General features: G+C 45.2%; 1 protein-coding gene across 1 annotated transcript in view; it reads left to right on the top strand.

Moving 5' to 3' along the window:
* The first annotated feature begins 15,941 nt into the window (after positions 1-15,941).
* The window catches only part of HLF (HLF transcription factor, PAR bZIP family member), a 35,302-nt gene continuing 26,765 nt past the window's right edge, over positions 15,942-24,478 (top strand). Inside the window, exons 1-2 of the mRNA XM_071764547.1 lie at positions 15,942-16,311; positions 17,654-17,989. Of these exons, the coding sequence (XP_071620648.1) occupies positions 16,206-16,311; positions 17,654-17,989 (442 nt within the window). The 5' untranslated portion in view covers positions 15,942-16,205. The remainder of the gene's footprint in view (positions 16,312-17,653; positions 17,990-24,478) is intronic.

Below are 24,478 nucleotides of genomic sequence, written 5' to 3'. Positions count from 1 at the left end.
AAACTAGTTAAAGCTGCTCATTTAAAGAGCACATATGGGGAGATGGGAAGGGGGGGAAGAGGGAAAGGTTTCTCCCTTTTGCTCATAGTTATGTCTTGGAAAGCTACTGTGTCCCCTGCCAATTCTGTCCCTGAAGCCATAAGGTCATGTTCAGTCTGTATACAGTAAGGATCTCTATGGACAGCTTCCATGAGTAGCTCAGCTCAGAGATGTAGAGGGTTAACTCCTTTCTAAGGGTATTTTCTTGCATTAGTGCACATATGTCATCTACATTCAGCTATTTTCAGCATACCAGGAAGGACAATGGATCTGTTCAGTAGTTCCAAGTCACTAGAGACACAGAATTTAGCCCAGCATCTTCTCCAAAACATGCATCAGCTTTGTTCTTCCTTCAAGTTCTGAAGGATATTGATGTACTGAAATATTGAACTGCAACTCTAGAATGCCTTATTATTCACTGGGGGCTGCAAATGAGGTAGTTTGCCAAAATGATCACTCATCTTGACAAGGAAGAATCCAGTTTCTCGAGGCAGTTCTGGGGAGAATCAGCTTGCTGTGAGGCTTCATGGCTAAAGCAAACCACAAAAAAATCAGGAGATTTGCTGCTGCTTTGGGTAAATCATGATTTTACCCTGACCCCTAAAAGCCACACACAGTTCAGAAATGTCTTTATCTCTTCCTAAGTGCCCTGCTCTTTAGCTATTATGTGGTCAGTGTTTCCCTATGGACCAATTACTATCATTGAGAACAATCCTTACTCTTGTATGGGAAAAAGAAAAAAAAAAAAAACAACGTTAAGGCATATGATTAAAATGGAAAAAGAAAATTATGTTTGTGGCCTAAAATAAAAATACAGCAATAGTAGCATTGATATGGGAAAGAGAAAGGATCTTAGGAAAGGCAAAGCATTGGCATTGCTTTTAATGTTTTCATGTTTTCTCCCAAGCCTGGTAGTGCCTCACCATTCCTTTCCAGCCCCAACAGCCTGAGAAAAATAAGAGCACTGAGCACCCCAGGGACAGTGAAGCTTTCCATCCCCAAGCAGCAGGCTGAGCTGCATTTATTAATCTCTAATCTGTGCCATCAGGGACCCTGACATTAGGCACTGTAATTAGTCACCATGGGGTTTACACGTTCCAAAGCAAAGACAACTCTATATAATTGATGGCATGGCATGAGCAGGAGCAGACAAGCCCATTAAGAAAGCTGCCTGCCACTCTCAGATCATATTGCTCCTTCAAATTAAATGCCAAAGTGTTGTAAATAATAAAAAGGAACAGGAAATAGGACGCCAACAGTGTTAAAGAATTGCTATCTTCTTAGTTGGAAGATGCAACCAAAAGGAACAATTTTATCATTACAGAAAAATGTGTAAATGCAATTAATCTGATCTTGTTCATTTCTTTGTGTGCTCATTTTGGGGATGTAGTTGATTCACTTGGACTTAAACTCTGTATGTGCTCACCCCACTCTGATTTTGGATGCAGAAGTAGCATGGTAATTCAGGCTGTGGTGTTCCAGTAACCATTTACAGTCCTGCAGGAGATTATAGAAAAATGAGAAATCAAATCCATAGTAAATATGCACTAACAGGAAAGTCCTGTGACTGGCTGAAGATGACTGAAAAGTCTGGTTTATTGTTGTGCTCAGGGGTTGTTTGGTAGAAAATTTTGGAGTCTGTTTCAGTCCAAGTTTGTTGTGATTGCTTGTTCTGACTGTTATAGAGACACAAATTAACCTACTTGTCAGTGAATGCAGTTTCAGGAAAGTGAAGAAAAATGGCCCTAGTGACTTCACCACATTGATACCAGCATAGATTCCCTCTTACAAGTAAACCTGTTACCACAAGTGGGTGCTACAAGAGGACTCCTCCAGGCAAGGGAAGCTCTCACCTATGAGCTGGTGTGGCTGAGAGAAATCCCTCTGTAGGTAAGGAGCAGTACCCAATTCTCTGGTTTTTTGCTGCAGCCATGTGGGAAAGGCAAGCCAGGGAAAGGAGGCAGTGGCACTCAGGTGCTTCACCACATCCTTGAATCCACAGCATGTGAGAGCAGGTTCCTGAGAAAGGATCGTTGCCAGGTAAGCTCTTCCTTGCTCCAACAACCTTTAGTTTATTGTAAAGTCCTCAGAAAAAAAAAAGTTTTCTTTTTAAAGGTACTGACCAACTAGCTCCAGGCAGGAGGGCTAAATAGGACATGCAGAGAAGTGCCTGTAATTCCTCTTTAAACCCAAGGCCCAGCACAGCTCCTGTGGCTTTAGCCCCACCTGCATTTGTAGCTGTGCATGGTACTGATCCAACACAACAGCCACCTAGAGCCCTGCTCAGTTTCATCACTCCCCAGAGCAAACCATCTCTCAGCTGCCTTCTTCCTGTCATCTACCACATTCCTAAGGGAAAGTCTGCCAGTCTGAAAACTCCCAAAGAGGTAAACTGAGTCTGCAGCAATCCCAAATACCTGAGATAAGAATCCTGGCTCTGGAGGGTTTCAGAGCAGGGGAGGACAGAGTCAGATGGATGTACGTGCCTGGTGTCATGTGTCCCTGCCAGGGATGGAGCCTAATTGGATTTCACAAATGCGACTTTTCTGTCTCTTGATCACAAAAACCAAATTAAACCTCAAGAAGTTTCAAACAAATCCTCGCCTGAAAGTTTGCCTTAAAAAGCAAATGGTGAGAGATCACATTTCAGCTTCTCTTGTGCCACAGAACAGGAGCAAAATGAAAACTTCAAAACCACTGCTTTAAAGCAAGTAAGAAGAGAAGCAAATACAACCAGCAATTCTGCTGAGCTCCTGGGTGCACTGATTAAAATCAGTCATGAGGTAATGATGGGATTTTCTAGAACACCTTTTAGGCATGCAATTTCTGTATTAAGTCTATTCAGACATTGCTAGAACATCTGTTTCTTCTATAAATTGGGAATAACAGCCACTTTATAGAGTGCACTGACAGCTAGAGATAAAAGCAGGGTAATTGCACATAGTGACTACTGCCTAACAGGAGATTTTCTTGGAAGTTAACCTGTCAAGATTTTCAAGACTATTGCACATTTACATGCAGATTCTGGATACGAATCTCAGCTATGATACCCCTGTGCCTATTCAGACAACTTTGAGATGTGGGAGCTGTGTTAAATTATAAATAAGAGTGGGATTCATCTTGATTCAAGCCCCTCTTGAAGGCAGATCACAAGCAGGCTGATCCACAGCCTGTCTGAAGCTGAGGGAGCAGAGCTGTCTCTCTGAGGCTGCCTTTTTCCTCTGATTTGCTGTTAACGTGACCTAAAATCAGCTGGAGCAGCTTAAGCACATTGGTGCAATGGGCTGCTCTGCCTTCCTCTGGGGATACACTGAAACACCTGCTAAAAAACACTGGATAGACCAGAAAGAGAGGAGCCAATTATAGGAAACACCAGGGAAGATCCACAGCTCTACAGCAACGTGGGTCCAAGCTGCTTTTCATCTGGCTCCCTCTTTCCCAATGTTTATTCATAAGGGGTAGTGCAGAGAAGATGAAAAGGCTGCTGGCAGACTTCTCCCTTGAGTCACCCTTGCCATGGTACCACGTTCACTTGGAAGCCTTGCCTGTGTTCACAAGGCTGATCCTCATGGGGATGTTGGAGTTCCTCTGTAGTTGTCAAGGAAAGCAAACATTATCCTTATTTTCCAAATACCGAGGAACAAGGAGAAGTCACTAAACCTTTGTAAGATCCAGAGCTAGAGTGAAATTTTACCTCTGCTGAAAAAAAACCAGTGGCAATATAGTGATGGATTTGCTTGGTGCCAGGCTCTTCTTGTCCTCATAGCAACCATGTCAACAGCTGTCAAGCAGCACCCTAAAAGCAAAGGACAGAAAGATGTGGACAACTTCCATGCAGGGCTCCAGCAGAGCAAAATTCTGCTGCAGGAAACCTGGCTGACATCTTTTTTGCAACAGGGAATGGGAGCTATTGGAGCAGAAGAAACACTGTGCCTGAATAAAAGCAAAGAGGCTTTGGGGAGGCACCAGTTTGGAGAGCTGCCACCATTCTTGGTTAGACCCTCACTCAGTGAGCAGGGATCAGGCTGCTGGGGTGCTCAGCTCTCTGCATGCATCATCCCCTTGCTAAGGAATAGGAGTTACTCCTCTGGAGCACCTACAACCTGGGAAAAAAAGGCTTTTTTTGTTTTTAATTTCAAAGGGAGCTGTTATAAATATTGAAAAGAAATCACACCTCCTGTTATCTATTGTACATATGGAAAGCTTAAAATTAATTTTTCTTCTCAGTTGATTTGCAAACTCTCATTAGTGCTGCCTGTGCTAATGCCTTAGCATAAGGGTGCCTCTGAGAGCTGAAATCTCTAAATGAACCAAAAGAGCAACATTTTATATCTGTAACTGCAACGTGTGATAGAGCTACAAAATCCTCTCCCATGCACTCATGCATATTTTACTTTTTGTTAACATTGACAAGAACCTTCAGCTGACAGAAAATCTTGCATTTATAATAAAGCCAGTGTTACCTTTCAGAAAAGCCAGTGGGGGACCCTTCTCTGACCCCTCTGCCAGACGTGCAACATTTCCAAGGATTTCTTTGATTTTTTAAAAACCAGGCTGTGTGGCAGTGTGATACAGCCCCTGAGAAATTTCAGCAGCCCTAGTGAGAGTGAAATCTCTCAGCAGAGATTACTCATGAGCTACTAATCTGTGTGTAACAAAGCCTTTGATTGACTTCCAAAGGACCTGGGTGCAACTTGGAAGGAAATGAGCCTTGCCTAGCAGTGTGGGACAGGATCTCAGCCAGGCTGGGCATGCAGGACCCTGAGGGCCATCAGCTCCCTTGATTTGATGAAGATGTCTCAGCTCTCAACCAAGGTCCAACCTGGCTGGATCACACCCCCAGAATCCATCTGTGATCTCAACAGTTGGGATTTCTTACAATGAGCAATTATTCAACTGTGTGTCTGGGCTAGCAAAGTGCAGAAATCTGCAATAGCTGAGATCAATACTGACTCTGTTACTAAGCAGATGCCATCTCCCAGCCTCTGAGCAGCTCATTAACAGGGCTTGAAAGAGCAACAAGAGGCTATTACTGCAGGGCTGAGAGAACTAGAATGTATTGCTACAGGGCTTATTACCTGAAACAAGTACCTGGCTGTTGTGTACAAGAGGCTTCCAATCTGTCAGTGTCATAACAGACCTCTTTATTTATATATGAAATCACAGTTAACTCCTGCAAATGCCTGGCACACAGATGTTACACTCTTAAAATCCTCCTACAGGAAACAGAGAACACTGACAGAAACCTCAGCAAGAGGTGGCAGAAAATGGAAAGATGAGCACAAGTCACCAGCCTGGTGCTTTATCAAACCCTGCACTGAACTCTCTTGGTAAGCAAAGACTTCAGATCAGATGTCAAGGTTTAAGTTAGAAGAAAATTTTATTCTTCAAACAGAGTACAAAAAAAAATGGTTCTGAAATTTTCTATCTGGTAACAAATAGAAGATCATTTCCAGTGATGAAAACTCCTGAAGATTTGTTTCTGCTGCACAGAAGCTTCTTGGCTGTAGAGACATTTTAATGCCCCTGACTCTAGTTCTTGACAGGACAGAGAGGAAGGAATGTCCCAAGGAGTGAAACAATCACTTGGCTGTGCAAATCAAGTGCAAAAATATTGTGAAAAGCTGATTGTACTTAACAGAGGTAGGGGATGAAACGCTGTATCCATGGTTATCTCAGAAGGTGACTCATGTCACCACTAGAAATACTGACTTGCTTGCAAAGAGCATGTTCTAGGAAAATCTGCATGGGTACTGCACTTGCACAGCAAGCATGGCCTGAGGTTGGCTGTTTCCAGTGTTAACACTTGGAATGTTAACTGGAATGATCCTCTCTGAGGAGGAGATACTGGTGTGAAACAGCTGAGTCCCAGAAGGAGCTGAGCCCCAGACGCTGCCTCTCCTGCTGCCAGCCCTGGGGATGGAGCCTCCCTTGGCTGGGAGCATCTCAGTGAGCATGAGGTGAGTGCTTCAAAGCAGTGAGGAAACATCTCTGTGTGCATCTTCAGGAGCTGAATGCACTCACTCATTCAAAATGTTTGCTTCACACAGAAATGAGTCACTGGCTCCTCTCTGACCTCGTTAGTAGTTTCAGCTATTAAGTCTATAGTGATGTCACCTGTAAAGAAACCATTAAACAGCTGCATGTCAGCTCATTGAGATCTTTCCTGTGAAGCCAGAATCTTGCATCTGAAAGTTCCTAGAAGAAACACAAGACCTCAGGAGGTAAAGACATCAGGCAGAGCTCCACCAGCAATCTGGAATTCACATCAGCACAGAGCTTTGGATGTCTGCACTTGGAAAGGAGATGTAACTTGCCTTCCTAGGAAAAGAAAAGTAAAAAAGGCAGCCTCTGCAAACTGGCAGAAGTGTTATTCACTTCTGAAGAAAATGCAAAAATGTCTGTGGATTCCCCCAGCTAATCTGATGAGCATGGAGACACATTCCCCCTCCCTTTCTGGCTAAAAGTTGAGGGATGTTAGGAAATCAGTAGGGAAGTGAGAACTGTATCTGTTGCTGCTCTCTAGTCAGAGGTCTTTAAGTGATATAAGCAGAATTTGAGAAAAAAAAAAAAAGTCAGAAACCCGAGTTGGTTCAGCACTACAAGGCTTTGAAAAAAAGTAGTGATAGACATGCAGGGTCACTAAATAGGTGAAATCTAGCTGCCTTGGTAGTTTTTGCATGCGTTGTTGTATGTCTTGAGATTCTGATAAAATGGAAAGATAATCAAATTGGAATCCCATTTACTATGTACTTCTGTAAGATCAGTAATTTCACAGTACATTATTTTTTTCCTAGCTTAGTTTAAATGTGTAACAGTGCTTGACTTACCAGGGAAGCCTGGGTAGACAGTATTCCAACATCTGTTCTGAGTTACCATAATTTCAGCTGAACAACAAATGTCTCCACTAGAAATCAACCAAAACATTGTCCTGAGTGTTGTAGCAGATGCAAAATGATTCTGGCTCCCCTTGCCCTGTGGTTTGGCTCTTTCCTTAAAATTGCTGTGAATATATTTATTTACACACTTCAAGAAATACAGATTTGAAATGGCTATTTAAGCTTACTTGGAATATAACACCTTAGTTCAGAGCTAATGGTCAGTTGACAGATCATCTTATTAATTACAGATGCTTAACTAAAGATACAGTTTTTTACCCTGCTGCTGTTCATCTTTACTTGCACGAGCTAAATGAATCAGAAGAGATATTGATTTAGCTGGAATAAAGAAATTAGATTTATTTCCTAAGCATGACATTCAGAAGAAGGCTTTGCAAGGGACTGCCTGGTTAATGTAAATACCATGGTTTGCTTAGGCAGGGCTGCAGTTTCATACTTGGAGGTGTTTAATTGCATTAAGCTGCATCTGAGCAACTCTGGTTAAAGAGGTGTTCTTTTCTTTAAATATTTCCCTATGTAACAGATAAGCCAGGCAAGGACAGAACTGCACTGTGGCACCATAAATAACAACAATATCTTGCAGGGGGGGGGAAAGAGAAAAGCCCTTTTGCACAAAATATGCTTGGGGGGAAGAAGCAACGGGTTTGTAGTTGTTAATCATTTTCTGCCTTAAATGCTTGGAGAAAAACAGTGTGTGGAGGCTAAATATAACCCTGCCTTTTGTGAGGGTTGGGAAATGGGAGCTGCAGGCAAGTTATCCAGCCCACAAACAATGGGAACACATGGGCTACCCAGAGATGTGCTGATGGCACAGGGAGCACTTGGGGGGACTGAAAGGGCTCAGCTCATGCTGCCCCTGCCACAGCAAACTGGGGGGAGTCAGGACTCTGGGTCAGAATGAGGGGGTTCAGCCTTACACACCTGAATTGCTCCTTTTCAGAGGCATCAACGTTGCTGTTAAAGCCTAGGAGCACATTTTCTAAAGGCAATTTTCTTATTAAGGCATAACAGTAAAAAAAAAAAAAACAACAAGCAAACATATATTTAAACCAGCATAAGAATGTGTATTTTGTTCAATATTTCTGTTTGTAAAGAGACAAGCACACCCCCTATGCAGTAAGCTGTGTCCCTTTTATGGCATTATACATTTGCTTTATATATTGTTAATTAGACCTAATTTAGGCCTCAAAAGGAAAAATCTCATTAAAATTCTGATTAGTGATGTTGGCAAGCAGCCATCTAAAAAGCCTCTATTTCTTCCTCTAAGTTTGAAACTGCTATAACAAACAGGAAAAATAAGATTCCAACCTTCTTTCTCATGCCAAACATAACTATATTCTCCAGGTCAGAGTCATTTAAGGGAAAATATAGGAAGAGGACATCACTATTTTCTTGCACACGTGCTGTCAGATGGCTATAGAAAACTAAGCATGTTTGTGTCCTTTGGAGGTTTAAAAAAAAAAACAAAACAAAACAAAACAAACACAGCAGTACCCAAAAAACTGCCCATGAAAAAGCTAGTTGTGAGCCTTCAAAAATAACTTACTCTACAAGGCAATTGTTTAAAAATTATTTTAAAAAACTTTAAAAATGAAAGGGAATAAAAATAATGCAAAGCAGGCTTAATAATAAATGAGTTCTGTCTGATGTTTTCAGTATAACTTTCTGCCTGATGCTTTCAGTATAGCTTATATTCTGAATGCCTGGCCAGGAAAACATATGGACAAAAATATCTTCAGTCCAAATACAGTCAGTTATGCATCCACATTGCTGCAGATCAGGGCAGATAACTTTAAGAGAAAACATGACATGGAAAAAAAAAAAAAAAAAAAAAAAAAAAAAAGTTAAAGGCAGAATGCAGCAAAAAAAAAAAAAATAGCAATGCTTCTCTGCTTCCTTGTGGCCACGTGTATATGGAAAGGTTCTTATGCTACAGCTTCCAGCTACCACTTTGTTCATCTCAATTAAATTAAACATTTCACTTCGATGCAGAAAAGCAACTTTACAAAGCTGACAGCACAAAGCTGAACGTGGAAATGGCAAATATTATCCATCCCTTTGACTGCCCAGCTTTCCTGCACACATCTGCCCTTGCAGGGGATGGTAACAATTGCTCTGCTCTTTCAGAAGCTGCAATGGGGCCACGGAGCTGCTGACTCCAGCAGAAAGCAGAGAGAGGCAGGAGCACTCCTGGAGTGAGGAACAACACTCCTGTTCCCTTCCCTCCGAGCACAATCCCTCGTGGGCAGCTGCTCCTCCTGCATCCATCCCAGCACACGGCAGCCCTGGACACTGGTAGGACAAAGCCAATATATGATTCTAGGAAAATAACCTCCTTTTCCTTTGGATAAACCCAGAGCCATACAGCTGAAATCCAGCTTCGGGATGCTCTGTAGCAGCAAAGCTGATTCTGTGGTTGAATATACATTTTTTTAAAAAAATCCATGTTACTAATACTCTATTTTTGCCAAGCCCTTTTAAACTCTAATCTTTAGAGATCTAACCAGACTTTCTGTATCAAATAAAGTAGGGAGAAAGGGGCAGGAAATCCAGGGTACATTTGCCTTTTGGGACAGTGTTCATTGTTACTGTCTCTATGTTGCATTCTGGTGTTTGCATAAATGGGTTTACAAAAACGTGGGAAGCCTGGTATGCTGATATCTAACATGTTCTGATACTGAGATAGCAGCTGGTTCCCAACTGAAATTTCTGATAAAAGATTTCAACAGAATCAAATGGGCCATGAGAGGGATGATAATTTAGCAGAATCTCCCTGGCTGGACTAAGAACGGGTGCTGCAGGTAACCTGAGCATCAGAAACCTGCTCTGCTGCTGGATGTAACTCAAAGTGGGAGCACATCAAAAAAAGTGTGTGGGGGGGAAACCCAAACCAGGTTCCTCTGCGAGCCTTAATGAACCTAAACCTACAGAATAAGCCACATACAGATTAATGATGTGGTTCTGCACTACTTGCTGCTCTTCTAAAATATGTGCAGTTGCAGTGATTCTTTTATAAAGAGACACAGCATGATTTTACTGTCTTTATCTTTAGAAGCCTGATTTTTTTGTCTTCCTAGTGTTTTGCAGAGGGTCAGGCTTTATTCCCAAAGATGAGAGGTTTACCACATTTCGGGGTTCCATATAATCTAAACCCATGGCATTAAAACTAGTTTGGGGTTTTGCTTTGGTTGGGGTTTTTTTGTTGCTGTTGGTTGACTTTTTTTGCTGGTTTTTTGTTTGTTTTGGGTTTGGGGTTTTTTTGTTTATTTTGGTTTTTGGTTGGTTGGCTGGTTTTGTTTGTTTGGTTGTTTTTTTAAGAGGAAAAGCTGGGAGGAAGGTGGCTCTCACAGAACTGATCACAGAAGCACAGGACAGAAAGAGATCCAAGCTCAGGGCAGCCTTGCAAACCCAAGGCCCAGGGTGCTCATCACTTCAGTGGCTTCCCCAGACCTCTTGGAAGAACAGGGGGTTTTCCATATCCAGTTCTACAGATCCAGATCTGTTAAGCCTGTGCATGCACAACACTTCAGGCTAAATTCTGCCTGACCTTCCCCAGCATCCTGCCTCCAACAGGCTCTCTGAAAACAGCCATTTGAAGTCAGAGAAATCTGGGTCACTGACTTCAACAGAAACTCTGAATCAGGAGGAGATGCTCAGCTCCTGCCCCTTCCACTGCTCCCTTCTGTTACAGCTCTGCCTGGGGATGGGCTGTTTTATTCTGTGCTCGTGGGTGCTCTTCCATCTCCAGTAAAACCAATGCCAGCTTCCAAAATCAAACAGCCTGAGCATGTGAGAACAGCTATTTCTGACTGTCTTTCTGCTGCATGCAAGCCAAAAGTGAGAGAAAGGAAGAGGACTGGAGCTCAGAGGAATAAATGGAAGGATCAGGTTGTTTCTCCCCTTGGCACCAGCTGGGAGTTGTCCTTATTCAGGGGGAGATCTGACTGGAGACCAGGCCAGCTCCTCCCTTGTGGCTTCCTTGAATCCAGCTCTGTCATCTGGCTCCTCACACCTATGGGGTCTAAATAATTCACCAAGGGCACCAGGTTCTTGAAACGGGCTTGAGAGGCTGGTTCATGCTTTACAGTGTAGAGGTTGCTTTAAAAATCATAGCAGAGCATTTGTTCCAAAAACACAGTCATCGCTGAGAGTAACACTTGCTGAGTTCAAACCAGGTCAGCTCCCCAGGCAAGTCCATGTGTTTGATCTACTGTCATGGTAAAGGCTGACTGTAAACTTTGGCAGAGAAAATTATTAATCTTTCAACTCATAGCATATAAGCAATGACTAGTAATACCTATTTTTCTTAGAACTGGAATGCCTTTTGGAACCAACCCAGATTACTTAAGAAAAGTTCCTCTGCCATCACCCAAAAGCAGTTCCAAACCTGTCTCTCCCACATTCAATTAAAATTTAAAAAATAAAATAATTAAAAAAAAAAAAAAAAAAAAAAAAAAAAAAAGGCGGGGGCAGATCATCATGGTTCATTCAACAAGCATTTTTCTTCTTGTGAGGAGCCACAGCAGCTTGCTCAGCTGCACACCACATGGACAATAAACATCAATTTTTCAGTAATTCAGCACTGTTGGTAACAGCTTTCACTTGGGAAGCCAAGCCACTGCCAGAATGTCTACGGTGGTGAAGGAAGTGGGTGAGAGGCTTTGAGCCCTGGTGCTTCTCAACCTTGTCTTCAAAAGCTGCTGCTTTTTAGCTCCAGTTAGGGTGTGGGTACCTGAATGTCCTCTGGGGCTTTTTCTGTACCTCTGAGCTATGTGTATGGAGCAGAGCTGGAAATGTACCCCTGGGTGAGGCCAAGCTGAGCCTTTTTTAGGACAAATTAGAACTAAAACAAAGGCTGATTCTTCAGTCTCTCCAAGTTCTCTTCTCTGGAATTTTCTTGTGCATCTCACTCGATCCTTTCATCCATTGGCTGAGGAAACAAACCCGCAGGTACCATAAAGCAGTTGCTTTTCTGACCTGCCCTGTGCCTTGACCCAAAAGTCTGCTCCCAGGCATTATTCATCCCCCCTCTGCACCTCGTAGGTTGTTGCCTGTCCCCCTTACCTGCGATTCTTTTCTCCAGACAGAACACATTTAAAAGGAAAAAACCTAAGAGGGGAATTGAGTCCCACTGGCAGCTCAGCTGTGGCTCTTTTCATACCTCATCAGGGGAAGTTTTGCTCAAGCTCAAAGGATTTCTTAAACTCCACATCCAGAACCGGCTCCTCTTTAACCCTGAGCCGGGGATTGGATCCTTCAAACCCATCACAGCTCGGTGCACTGGGAGCACTGGGAGCTCCCGGTTACCGGGGGGTCACAGCCCCTGTCACCGTGCAGGTTCGGGTGCTGCTCCATCCCTCGGGATTGACACTGGTGTTCCCGGCCCCCCTGCATCCCTGTTCATGGAGAAAACTCCAGTGGGTGCCTCAGCAGAGGGCAGGGAGCTCTTTCCCGATGAACACTTTCACTCACGGGGAAAAAAAAAATCTTTATTCAGGTTTTTATTCAATCTTTAATCTTAAGCAGGGCTCAGAGCAGACTGAAAGGGGACGAGCAGCCCGTGCCAGGGGTCACAGCGGTCGGAGCCGGAGCTTCCCGCTCCCCCCAGCTGATGGATCTCGGAACCCCGGCCCGGTTCCTGACCCCACCCTCCCGGCCGGTAGCTCAGAGCTCCGCGTTGTGCGGGAACGGCAGACGGGGGCTCCCGCGGCTCTGACGGTTCCTCCTCGACAGCAACCGCACGCGGTTGGGCCCGGGCGGAGCCGGTCCCGGTCCCGATACCGGTTCCGATACCGGTCCCGGTCCCGCTGGGCCGGGTTCCCGCGGCGGGGTCACGGGAGGTGACGCCGCGTTCGGGGCCGGCGCGCGGGGGCTGCGCGGGGGAGCGCGCGCGCCCCGCCATTGGCCCAAAGTAGGTCAGCCCGCGCGCTCACGTGACGGGGCCCTCGCGCGCCTGTCCCCCCGGCTCCGCGTGACGGCGGCGCGCGGGCGGGGCCCCGGGGGCGGGAGCGAGGGAGGGCGGCGGCGCGAGACCTCCCCCCCCCAGTGCCCCTCCCACTGCGTGGGGCCCCCCGGGACCCCCTGAGCTCAACCGGGATCCCCTGAACCCACCCGGGACCCCCTGACCTCAACCGGGATCCCCCGAGATCAACCGGGACCCCCTGAGCCCAACCGGGACCCCCAGAGACCAACCAGGACCCCCTGAACCCAACCGGGACCCCCAGAGACCAACCGGGACCGCCCCCCCGCCCCGGGGCCCATCCGGGACCCTCCCCCGTCCCGCGTCTCCGCTGCCGTCGGTGCTGAGGTCACCGCCCCGCAGGTGTCGGCACCGCCTGCCCACGGGGTTTGGCCGCAGCCGGTGGGGATCCCAGCGGGAAGGGCCCTGCGGCTGCGGCCGTTTCCATCGGGAGCAGCTGGGCAGGGGCAGGGGTGGGGGTGAGGCTCTGCACGTGTCTGATTCTGAGTGTCCCTCCCGAGAAAAAAAAACCCAAATAATCGGTGTTTGAGCTGCTCTGCAGGTCCTGCGGTGGGGTTTGTTCGGAGCGCTGTTTCCAACACCCCAGGGCAACACCCGACCTGGCGGGGTGACCGCAGGGTGTTGGGAAGCGGGTGTTCCCCTGCCCTGGGGAGCTGTGCTTCCAAAAGGTACACTCAGCCTGGAGGTGTAAAGGAGTTTTGACTTTGTGTTTTGAAATTATCTTTGCTAAAGTATTATATTTAAATAATCTGGGAAATGGTACATGAACTTCTGTGTGTTTGAGATGAAAGCAAAGAATCTTGAGGCCATATAAGTGACCATATTTATGTGCTGAAAACAGTAGGGTCAGAAACGAGCATTGGCAAAGAATTTTTTTGCTGGGGACCGATTAAGATGTTTTCTATACAAAAACTAAAACCTAAATAACTAAATAACATAGTTCTTTGTAAGCCCTAAGCCAAACATTTTGGTTGGGAAATGCAGAAATACAGTTGGTGTGTTGTTAGCTCTGCTGTGGTTGTGTTAGCCCTACCTGAGTGTAGTTGTGGGGTCAGACAGTGGTTGGACCACCAAGAAGGGCTTGGGGACCACCTTGGAAAAGCTGGAAAACTCCTCACAGTTTTCCTGTCTATAGGGCAGAGTTGTTTTGCCATTCTCACCTACAAACTCCCAGCCCCTGCCTGCTGGGAACTACAACTGGATGCAGTTCTCAGGGTCTGGTTGCTTCATTTGGTTCCACGTTTGCACAGATCTCAACATAATGTGTCCTATTCAATGTCAAGCAGCAAAACTTTACATTTTTCTGTCAATCTGCTGCACTGAAAATGCCATTTCTTTCAGTGGAGCACATTCTGTCTGCAGGGGTCAATAACCGTGAAAACATAATTGAGCTTTCCTCACACCCCTAACAAACCTTGTTTGCTACAGGTGTTTCCCAATATCCTCATTACTTTTACACCTTCTGCTTACTCTTCTGTCTTACTTGCTAAATCTCTTAATTGTATCCTTTTTTCTTTTTTTTTTCATTTAAAGTGCACAGAAAAAATATAATGTAACACATCTGCATATAGATTGTAAATTGTTGCCCTAATCTTGATGTCACTCACTCTGTACCTCTGTAATTAAAGGTTTCCAGTAAGGAGCAATTTGGCCATCTGAGGCAACGTTGGTACGTGTACAATCATTTAATACTCTCGTGGCTTTTTTCCTGGTTAGGTGACTTAAAAAACTTCTGTGCTGTCACTACCACCTTCCTGCTGGAAGCCCCTCCAGTTGGGAAGCACTCTGCCTCCATGGCACGTGAAGGTGCTTCCAGAATCCTGCTTAGCTGTGCCATAAAAGTGTTAATATTTATTCTGTCCCTGGTTCTGAAGGGCCAGACAGCTGCATTTGTCAGTCTTCAGGCTTTGGTTGTGCCAGGGCAATTTTATTGATTCGAATGTACTTTGGACTTTGATCAGTTGCTTGTTTTAGTCTGATCATTTGACCAGATGCTTGTCAGTGCACACAGCCAGACACACAAGGGCAGAATATAACTGTTCAGGGCAGACTTCAGTTCCTCAGCTTTTATTTCCAAACAGTGGACACTCCAACTCAAAGTTTATGCACATTATTTACCTTCATTTCCTTCTAATGAGTCCTAATGACTGTTTACATTTGCTAACAGTAAAATAACTGACTTTTGCAGACACGGTAACACCTAAATGTGGATGGGAGAGCTTTGTAAAATGTCATCCAAAAAAGATGAAGCTCAGGAAGATACAAATGCCTTCCAGCACCTGAACCAGCGGTGACCTGAAGTCAGCGGTGTTTGCACCGCGGATCTTCGCCAGGAGAGAGGAAAACCCGTTCTGCCACAGAACTGGGACGAGGTACCGGGAGCCCCGCTAGTGGTGACAGCTCTGTCACCCTGGGTTATCTTGGTACCTGGTGAGAGAACCAATCTGCCTTCGGAAAACGTGGCAAAGACGTGCCGTGGCTTCTAAACGAGATGTTCGCAAGCCCGGTACCGGGTGCATTGAGGAACGGATAAAAATACCCCCCCCCCCAGCCCGCTCCTCCGGGGCAGTTCGCTGCCGGGCTCCCCGCCTCCTTCCCAGTCGGTGCCCTTCATCCCGCGCTGCTCCCCGCTGGCCGAACGCCCCCCGCCCCCCTTCTCGCACCCGCTCGGCCCCGCTCCCTCAGGCCGCCGCGGCGGGGGGTGCCCTCCCGTCCGCCCGCCCGTCCGCCCCGCCGCCCTCACGCTCGGATGCACCGAGCGAGCCCGAGCATGGGAGCTCATTAACATTCCTCCCGGTTACCGGGGAGACGGCTCCCGGCCTCGGCCTGGCAGCGCGGCTCCCCGGGGGAAGTCAGCGGAGCGGCCGCTGTTCCCCTTCCCCCTCCCGCGCAGGAGCCGCCCCCGTCCCGCCGCGGGTAACGGCCGCCGCGCGTGCCGGGTGGGGGGCGCGGGGCGGGGCGCAGGGCGGGGGCGGAGCCTCCCGCCACCTCCCCCGCACCAATGGCGGCGCCGCGCTGCGCCTGACGTCAGCGCCGGCAGCGCCTGCACATGGGCGCGCGGCCGGTGCGCGCGGCGCAGAGCGGGCGGCGGGAGCTGCGGTGGGGCCGGAGCTGGAGCCGGATCTGCGCGGCCCAGGGGCCTCTCCCGCTCCCCTGCTCCGGCGGCTTCCGGGCGCCCCTCGCCAGCGGCACTCGGTTCGGCTCTGTGCCCGTTTCACCGCGCTTCGTACAGGCGCCGCGAAAGGAAGGAACCGCTGCCCCGCAGCTGCCCCGAGGGGAAGCTCACCATGTCGCGGCCGCTCCCGCTGAACCCCACCTTCCTACCTCCCACCTACGGGGTGCTGAAGTCCCTGCTGGAAAACCCGCTCAAGCTGCCGCTCGCTCATGAAGACGGTGAGGTTTCCCCGGGCAGCCCTCGTTCCCCTGGCCCCTCGGGGCCGGTTCCGCACGCCCCTGCTCTGCCGCTCGCAGCCTGGCCCCGTGAGGGCTGGCACCCCCGAAATGGCGACCCCCGTCCTGCCGTTACCTCAGTGACCGCTGCTTCGCTTTCCCTTTTTTCCCCTCCATCCGAACCCCCCCCCTCTCAAGGCGATTAAGTAACGGGATGATTTCGGTAAGGGCGTTAGGCAGGGAGCGATGGGAGCCGGCGGAAGGCGCTGGGTTTTTCCATCGCCGCTGCGGGGACGGCTCCGGCCGCCTGGAAACAAAATAAATTTAAAAGGGCGCGATTTGGTTGGGGTGAGGTGCTGGGTTGAGGGGGGCGGGCAGGGCGGCGGCGGGGACCCTCCCCGGCCCGACCCGAATCCTGGGGTGACCCCGTCCTGCCCGCCCTCCTTGGAACCGGCCCCTGGAGCGGAGAGGGTGAGGCGAGAGGATAGAAAGTTGCAACTTTTCTGGGAAGCTAAAGCAGCACGGATATAATCGCATCGTGTGTTTCTCCCGAATCGTTAAAAGCAGAAACCTCGGAAAGGTCTCGCCGAGCCAGAGCTCGTGTGTCCGCAGCTTGCCGGGTTGCGTTGCAGAGCAGCTCACGGGATTTCTCCGGGGTTGTTGTATCTCGTTAAAAAATGTGAGCACAGCACGGTAGTTGACAGAAACTTTATCAGTTCGGGCTCTTTCCAATCTTGTGGAGAAATCAAGTTTTTCACTTAAAAAAATATATATTGAAAACAGCAGATGTAGAAATCACTGGGAGCACCATTCTAACTTTTCCTTTGCCTCCACCTTTGAATTTTTCATTGTCTGTTCTGCACATCCCAATGGATATTCTGACAGACTTTACTGTAGTTATCAGTATCCAGAAGTGCTGAACTGTTTGAGGACTGGCAAGGCCGGGACCTTAGTTTAGAAAGCTGACAGGATAATAAATTACAGGGATTTGAGGTTAAGACTGCACCTTTTCAAGAGAAAACCGCAGCACCTTCAGTTTACTGTGACTTAAGTTGTCACTTTTAAGTCTGCTTAGTGTTTGTTAAAGCTGATATTTAAAGCCATGAATGTGATGGAATTGTTAATTAAATATAGAGGAAAATCTCAGACATGGTTGAATCCAGGAAAGGTGTGCAGTCGGCATGACTCTTCAGTTCTCTACCAAATACAGTGAATCAAAGGAGTTATTTTTACAGGGGGAGTGTTCATTTGTTACCTCTGAGAGTGCAGCAGATAGAATAGAAATAGTAGTAGCTAATATTTTATTTACTGAGCTCTTAAATCTTTATTATGTGTTTTCTTTAAGCATTCGGTAAAGAAAAAGACAAAGAGAAGAAATTAGACGATGACAGCACCAGTACCACAGTCCCTCAGTCAGCTTTCTTGGGTCCAACATTATGGGACAAGACACTGCCATACGATGGAGACACTTTCCAGTTGGAATACATGGACCTGGAAGAATTCCTCTCAGAAAATGGCATTCCACCCAGCCCAAACCAGCACGAGCATAGCCCACACCAGTCAGGTCTCCAGCAAGCTACCTCAGCATCACCTTCTGTCATGGACCTCAGCAGCAGGGCTTCTACTTCAGTCCATCCAGGCATGGTGTCTCAGAACTGCATGCAGAGCCCAGTCAGACCAGGTAAATTAATCTTAAGAACTTCTGTGGATTTTGGCATGAGCCCCTCCTCCCCAGTGTAAATCATTATTTCTCTGGTTAATTGACAGCCAGGTTAGAAAGGGCCAATATAGTTGAAGTAATTCACACTCCAAAAAATAAAAATAATAGCTGTAGCTGTTGCTAAGTTGCTCCACTGGAAATTTAAGTTCTGTAAGGAAGCTGTGAGAATTCCAAAGAAATTTGCCTATTATCTTTTGTTTGGTTGGTACCCTGACTATTACCAAGTAAAAAGTAAAAAACCCCACAAACAGAATAGTAATGTGTACATGTTGTGGTATTAAATGAACAGGGAGAATGACCATGAAAAAGAATATTCCTTTAGCCAATACTTGATGTGAGAACACAGGACTAGGTCATTATTTTTAAGTTAAAACTGAATTTGAAAGAGAAAGCATTGTGGCCATAAGTTTATTTATTCTCTATTGAGCAAAGTAAAATTTGCCACAGTACATGTGGCAGGAGCTAAATCCTGGAACTGCATTATAATGCTTAAATCAGCATAAACTGAGCATAACTGACCTGATTTGATAACTTACATCCATAGTCACTTTAAGCTGTAGGCAATGAAAACATGAAGCCCAAATTCTGATTGCAATTCATGGTTCAAACCTGCCTGATGTCAGTGGAAGTCTTCTGAGAGTTGCACTGGCACTTGAGATCACCCCTTTAGAGACAGGAGCACCAATCTGGAAGAAGTGCTCTGGCCTGACATCAGCGTGGCTGAGATAAAGCCAAAGGTGATTTTTTGTGCTCTTCACCCAAGGTTTGCTAGAGCAGAGTGTGCTCTTGAGAGCAGGAAACCACTCCTCTCCCTTCTACTTGATCATTTGCCATGCTCAGTGTGCAAAGTCATTGTCAGATTCATCTGATAAGGAGGCAAAATAAATTGGAAGGACAAAAGTTGTGGAGCAGACATAGAAGAGTCTTAAAAGTCTGCACTGTTCCTTACTAAAAAGAAATTAAACATCCCCTAATAGACCCCAGACCTGCCAACAGATTCTTAGGCCTGGATTCAGAAGCGTGTGTTTAGTTGTTGGTTTTGGATTTTTATTTGGATTTTACTTTGTTTTGTATTTCATAGTTAACTAATAACTCATAAGGGTTTTCAAAATTAAAATATATTTAGAGTTGGCAAGAGAATATAATAAAAATTAGAAAAGAAGAAAAGAAAAGAAGCTTGGCATTTTTCTGTGCCAGTTTTTTAAAATTGTGCATAATTGCTACACCATTTTCTGCCTTATATCCATGCATAAAATTAAAAGCAGATGATGTGTCCTCATTCTTCTTTTCAGAGGAGCCTGGTTAGGAGCCAGGCTCTTAACGATCACCTGCCAGAATTTATCTGTAATCAGCTGTCAGCCTGACTTTTCAACCCATTGATTTTTGAGTTTTTCCTCAGCTGTTTGCAGCTCAGGGTTACAAACTTTGGTCACTAGGTCTCCAGGCTTTTTTTTCCTGTTGCAAAAGAAGTCCAGTCTCCTGGGCTAGGATGAAACATCTGAAGTTCCAGGTGTTTTTTCCGTGTGCTATCTTGCCTTAAGAATAATATAATTTTTTTGTTAAATGTGTGTTTAAAAGAGAGCTCATGTAATTTCTTGGAGTAATAATTCCCCACCATTACAGATAGATGCTACGACTTTAATTAATTAGTCTTATCACCAGGTTGTTGAAATTTTTATGTACTGTCACGTTAAAAAATCTTCCTTTGACAATCTCTTTATAAGAAAAGATCATCTTAAGAGTTTAGCATTCAAGCAAGGTTTAAAATTAGGACAGTATGTCGTTAAAACCCAGAATTTTTCATAAAATTTAGCATGTAAGGTTGTCATAAAAGTGCCAAGGCAAATGTACTGCTTTGAAGGAGAAGTTATTCTGGAGGTAGGTGTTAAAATCATTATCATGGAGTCTTTTGGTTAATATATAGTGAGACTTTTAAAATATATTTTTTGGAATAAAAGGTTGGGGTTTTTTAATTGGTATGAGCTGCTGTCCCAGTGTGTGGCTGCTATGATTTGCATTATTGTAATAAGCCCAAGAACAAATAGTATGAAATATAGGAATTAATTCTCTGTGATTTTATTTTTCGGAAAACTGAATTATTTTTTTTTAGGCGATAGTAATTCTCCTAAAAATACTTCCCCGTGTCCTCTGATTTTTATATGATGATGGAAGCCTGCTTGAGCATGTGGATTCTGGCTGAAGGAAGAGTCAAATCCTGCTTAGGTCCTTACTTTAAATGTCCCCACAGCCTTTGGCATCAGTGTGTCACGTGCAGTTGGTCACAGCTCCTGTACCTGCGTGTCGTGTGTGGACGTGCACATGCAGGTGGAACACCCAAAGTGGCACATGTACGTGCACGGTGTGTCTCAGACATTGTGGGTCTGTAGAAGAGTGGCATAAGAAGATTTATTTTGTGCTTTCTCTGTCTTTAGAAGCTAACATTGTTGCCAAATAATAGGTATCTTAAACCACCTCTGGAAGAGATCTGGCAATTTGCGTTGGCATCCACTGAGAAGTGTCATCAGCCTCAGCAGAGCTAAGCTGACCCTGATGGTAAACATGACATTACAAAATCCTTACTAATTTTTTTTAAAGCTAAAAAAACCAACAAAATGTTGGTTATACATTTAGCTTAATTCTGTATTTCTAGCTCTGATTGTCTAGCTGGTGGAAAATTATTTTGGTTCACCAATTTATCATGAGTTCTCTGGACCATAGCAAAGAATAAAGCAACCTACTTTCCCCATGAATTCCTATTTGGGGAATGTACAGGTAGTAAATACAGGTTTTATCTTGAAGAGAAGAGACACAGAGTAACGGCTGTTGCAGGATTGGAAACTGTTTCTTTTTCACAGTATCATTTTTGTTAACAAAAAAGTGTTTTGATTTACTTTAGCACTGCGGACCAGAATTCATTGTAAGGTGGAGCTGCATTTCAAACTTTTCTCTGTCTGTATTGGATGATGGTTGGTTAAAATCTGTAGCCCCTCTCATAAAAACAGGTTTTAGAAAGTTAACTTTTAAGGTAACCTGTTACTGCAAACACATTTTTGTGGTTCTTACTTCTTGCAGACCTTGTGTTTTCTTTTACCAGCTTTTTTGGTGGAATATAAATCTCCATTCAACTGCAGAGTCTTTTATGGAAATTGGGAGTATTTGTAGCTGTTTGTATGTACAGGGAGGTTCATGCTTTGCAGGTAAATAGTTGGTGGTTGCTTTTATCTGGCTCCCTCCCTTGTGTAGCCCTTAATCAGGTGAATGGGGCAGATGCTGGGAAGGGTTTGAACTGAGTGAATTAGAGGTCAGAAATATCAGCTGAGTCTGTTTCTTCTAATTAGAAGGTTTGGGGGTGTTGTGGTTTAGATCTGAATTTTCTGTTTGCCACCAAAACCTCCCATGTAGGGCTGTGTCACAGGGCTGCTGCTGACACAGTTAGAACCTGTGTTTTGTTACTGCCCTGGTCCTGCAGGAGGATAGGGGCAGTCAGAGGCTTTGAAAAATATTCCCTCATTCTTTGTGTTCCTGTGACAATGATTTTTGCTCTGTGTTGTCTGGGTGGCTGAGTGCCTTAGAGTACTTGCAAAGAATCTACCAAAGCTTATTTAAGGAAGGGAAAAAAAAAAAAAGCTTTTTAATCTTCTGTGGAAATACATTTACATGCAGTAACTGCAAGGCTTCGTTTTCAGTTTAAAAAAAAAAGGTTCAGGGGTACTTTAATCAAAAAGCTGAAAACTGTTCCCTGTTGAAGTGTACTGACACTTCCCCCCTCCTCCCCAAGAGCACAGATTTTATTAAATGCCATGTTTTATTTATTCAGCCGAGGTAGTTCATGCAGAGCACAGTATCCATTACCTTCTTGCAGCTTACTGAGCTGTGGTGATTGACACTGGGTGTGATTGGGTGGCTTTCAGCATTTTCCTTTCACTGGGGTTTGTGATAGGCACAGCAGCAGCAGCTGGGAGAGGTTTGGTCTTGCTCCATCCAGCCTCAGCCTCTCAGCTGCATTCTGGGGATGACTTGGTGAAGGGGGCAGCCCACAGAAGGGTGTGTGTGCAACACTCCCTGTATTGCAGTCTTCCTTCCCCTGTGTTTGTTAACGTGACCTCCTCTTCCAGCACAAGCACACTCGTGGTAGTGTGAGGAGCAGCATTCCCAGCAGCCAGAATCCTCTCTGAAGCTTTAATCATTGTTTACAAGCCAGTTACTAGGTGTTGTAGGAGCCTTAGCGTGAGCCCCCCTTCTCTTCCAGTCGAAGGACTCTCCCTCCAACACCAAGAGGAGCTGGGAATTTCCTGACCTTTGCTCTCCCACGTGAGGCCATGGGAATGAGGAGCCGGAGGTTGGCACCAGAGCTGCTCTTCACATTGACTCTCACGTGAGGCTTTGGAATTGGTTGCCTCATGACCCTGTGCCTTTGGCACGTGTCTGTCCCCTGTGCAGCCCTGCTCAGCGTGGCTTCTGCTGGAGCAGCAGGCAGGGCTGTGTGCTCCTGCCCTTACCAGCCCATGCCCAAACAACTGCAGGGAAATGGAAAAGCTTCACTCCGGATTGCCACGGCAAGAGAAAGGCAATGTGTGAGACAAGCCTCAGAAAATTGCTTTGCTGGATCAAAGGAAGATGCAAAAGACATTCAGGCAAATATTAAAAATAGCCTGTCACATGAGAACAGGGGAAAAGTGCTGAACGCACAACAAGCCTGCTAAATGCTAGGAGTGAGAACACTGTGTCTCTTTCAAGAGATCTAATTTTAATATTCGCTGTTAAATGTTGATTATTGGTTAAATAATTGCTTGGCTGCATGAAAGAACATGAAGATAATTCGGAGTTCAAACAGTAAATAGCATGAAACATCTTGGGGTTTATGTGAAACTTTAAAGTACACCTGGCCCGGCTCTTCAGTTCTCATCAGGAATTGTACTTTCTCCAGAGATAGAGATACTTAAGCAAGTAAGAGCTATTCAGTGTCAGGAAGAGGATACACAGAGGGAACAAGTAGGATTTTATTTTTTTTTCCCCTCTTAGGAAGAAAATTCAAAGATGTCTGCATGTCCAACTTGTTGCAATTACCTAGAAATAATTCAGTGTCTTTTTTGAGGCTTGGCTTCCCATTTCTAAATCTATCAGGGTCTGTGACTGAGTGATTCTCTCATGCAGTTATTTGATTTTTAAGAAGCAAGTACACCCAGAAGTATTCCATAAAACAGTGCTATAGTTAGAAGACCTCATCAAAAGATGTATATGAAGATGACTTAGGTATTACCTGACTAAATGAAGCTGCTAGAGAACACATGAAGTTGTTCAATCCCTACATATTTGTATGACAGCAGATTGGCAAATGTGGGAGCTGGCTGTGGCCAGGTTCTGCCCAATTAGTCTCAGCAATGAGCACTTGAGTTCTGATATGTTGTTACTGATTTCAGTATTGCTCAGCAGGCAAGCAACTTGTTGACTGCTCTCCATCAACTCCTAGATGGGGCGGCAAAATGTTACCATTCGCTCTCTTGTCATTCATCTTACTGGATATTTTGTTGGTTTGTTTTGTTTTGTTTTGTTTTTTTTTAAGGGAGGGTGATAGTTTTTGGTATGCCAGTGCAGTTTTCCTAAGATGGAAGGGTATAGTCATCACTGGTAAAGAGAAATTTGGAGCATGGTGAAATTAGAAGATTGGTTGGTGGGATAGGCAGATAATCAAGGCTTTGAAAAAAAAGGTGGTTTAAACCTCAAGTCTACTTTATTAAATGAGTAAGTTATATATAGTGAGTTAGTATAGAAAACAAATATAAAATGAACAGCAAAATGAATGCATGGTAGACATGTTTTATAGCTTGTATGGCTTTTTTTATGGCTTTTTAAAATATTTATTTTAAAGTGGCATTAAAGAAGCTGTCAGTTCATCACAAACCTGAATTTAATCCCAAGAGCTTTGTAGTGCAGAGCTAACACAGGTGGGTAAGGTAGTGTGTGTTGCAACATTTCATTTGGGTTTTTTCTTGTTTGTTTTCTTTTCTATTAGGGCTCTTCATAGCACTTCAGCTTGGCACGACTGAGGTGGTATCCATCAAGTGTTAAACAAGTACAGGTTATTGTTCAACTTCTCCCGTTTCTGACATGCTTGAAACTGTTGTACCAGTCATGCTTCCTTGTCCCACTCTGAACTAACTCTCAGCAGGGCAAAATTTGGCCCAGATTTTCGTTGTACACCCTCCATCACCATTGCTTAGCTTCTCTTCTGTGACACGCTCTTGCTCTGGGGTTCTCTGCTTGACTTTGAGAGAAAGTAGCTTTACCTCTTTGTCTTATGGATAGCATTCTCTTGTTCCTATTATTTGCCATTTAATGAAAACATGCATTGAGGATTTCAGGCTCTCAGCTTGTGTTTTCAGGAGGAAAATAATCTAAATTGCATTAGGGTCCTAGAAAACTTGGGTCCTTATTAAGTGGAACACAAAT

This window comes from Heliangelus exortis, chromosome 20, assembly GCF_036169615.1.
Source record: "Heliangelus exortis chromosome 20, bHelExo1.hap1, whole genome shotgun sequence".
Taxonomy (NCBI): domain Eukaryota; kingdom Metazoa; phylum Chordata; class Aves; order Apodiformes; family Trochilidae; genus Heliangelus; species Heliangelus exortis.
Note: the sequence above shows the minus strand (reverse complement) of the source record. Positions and strands in the feature narration are given on the sequence as shown.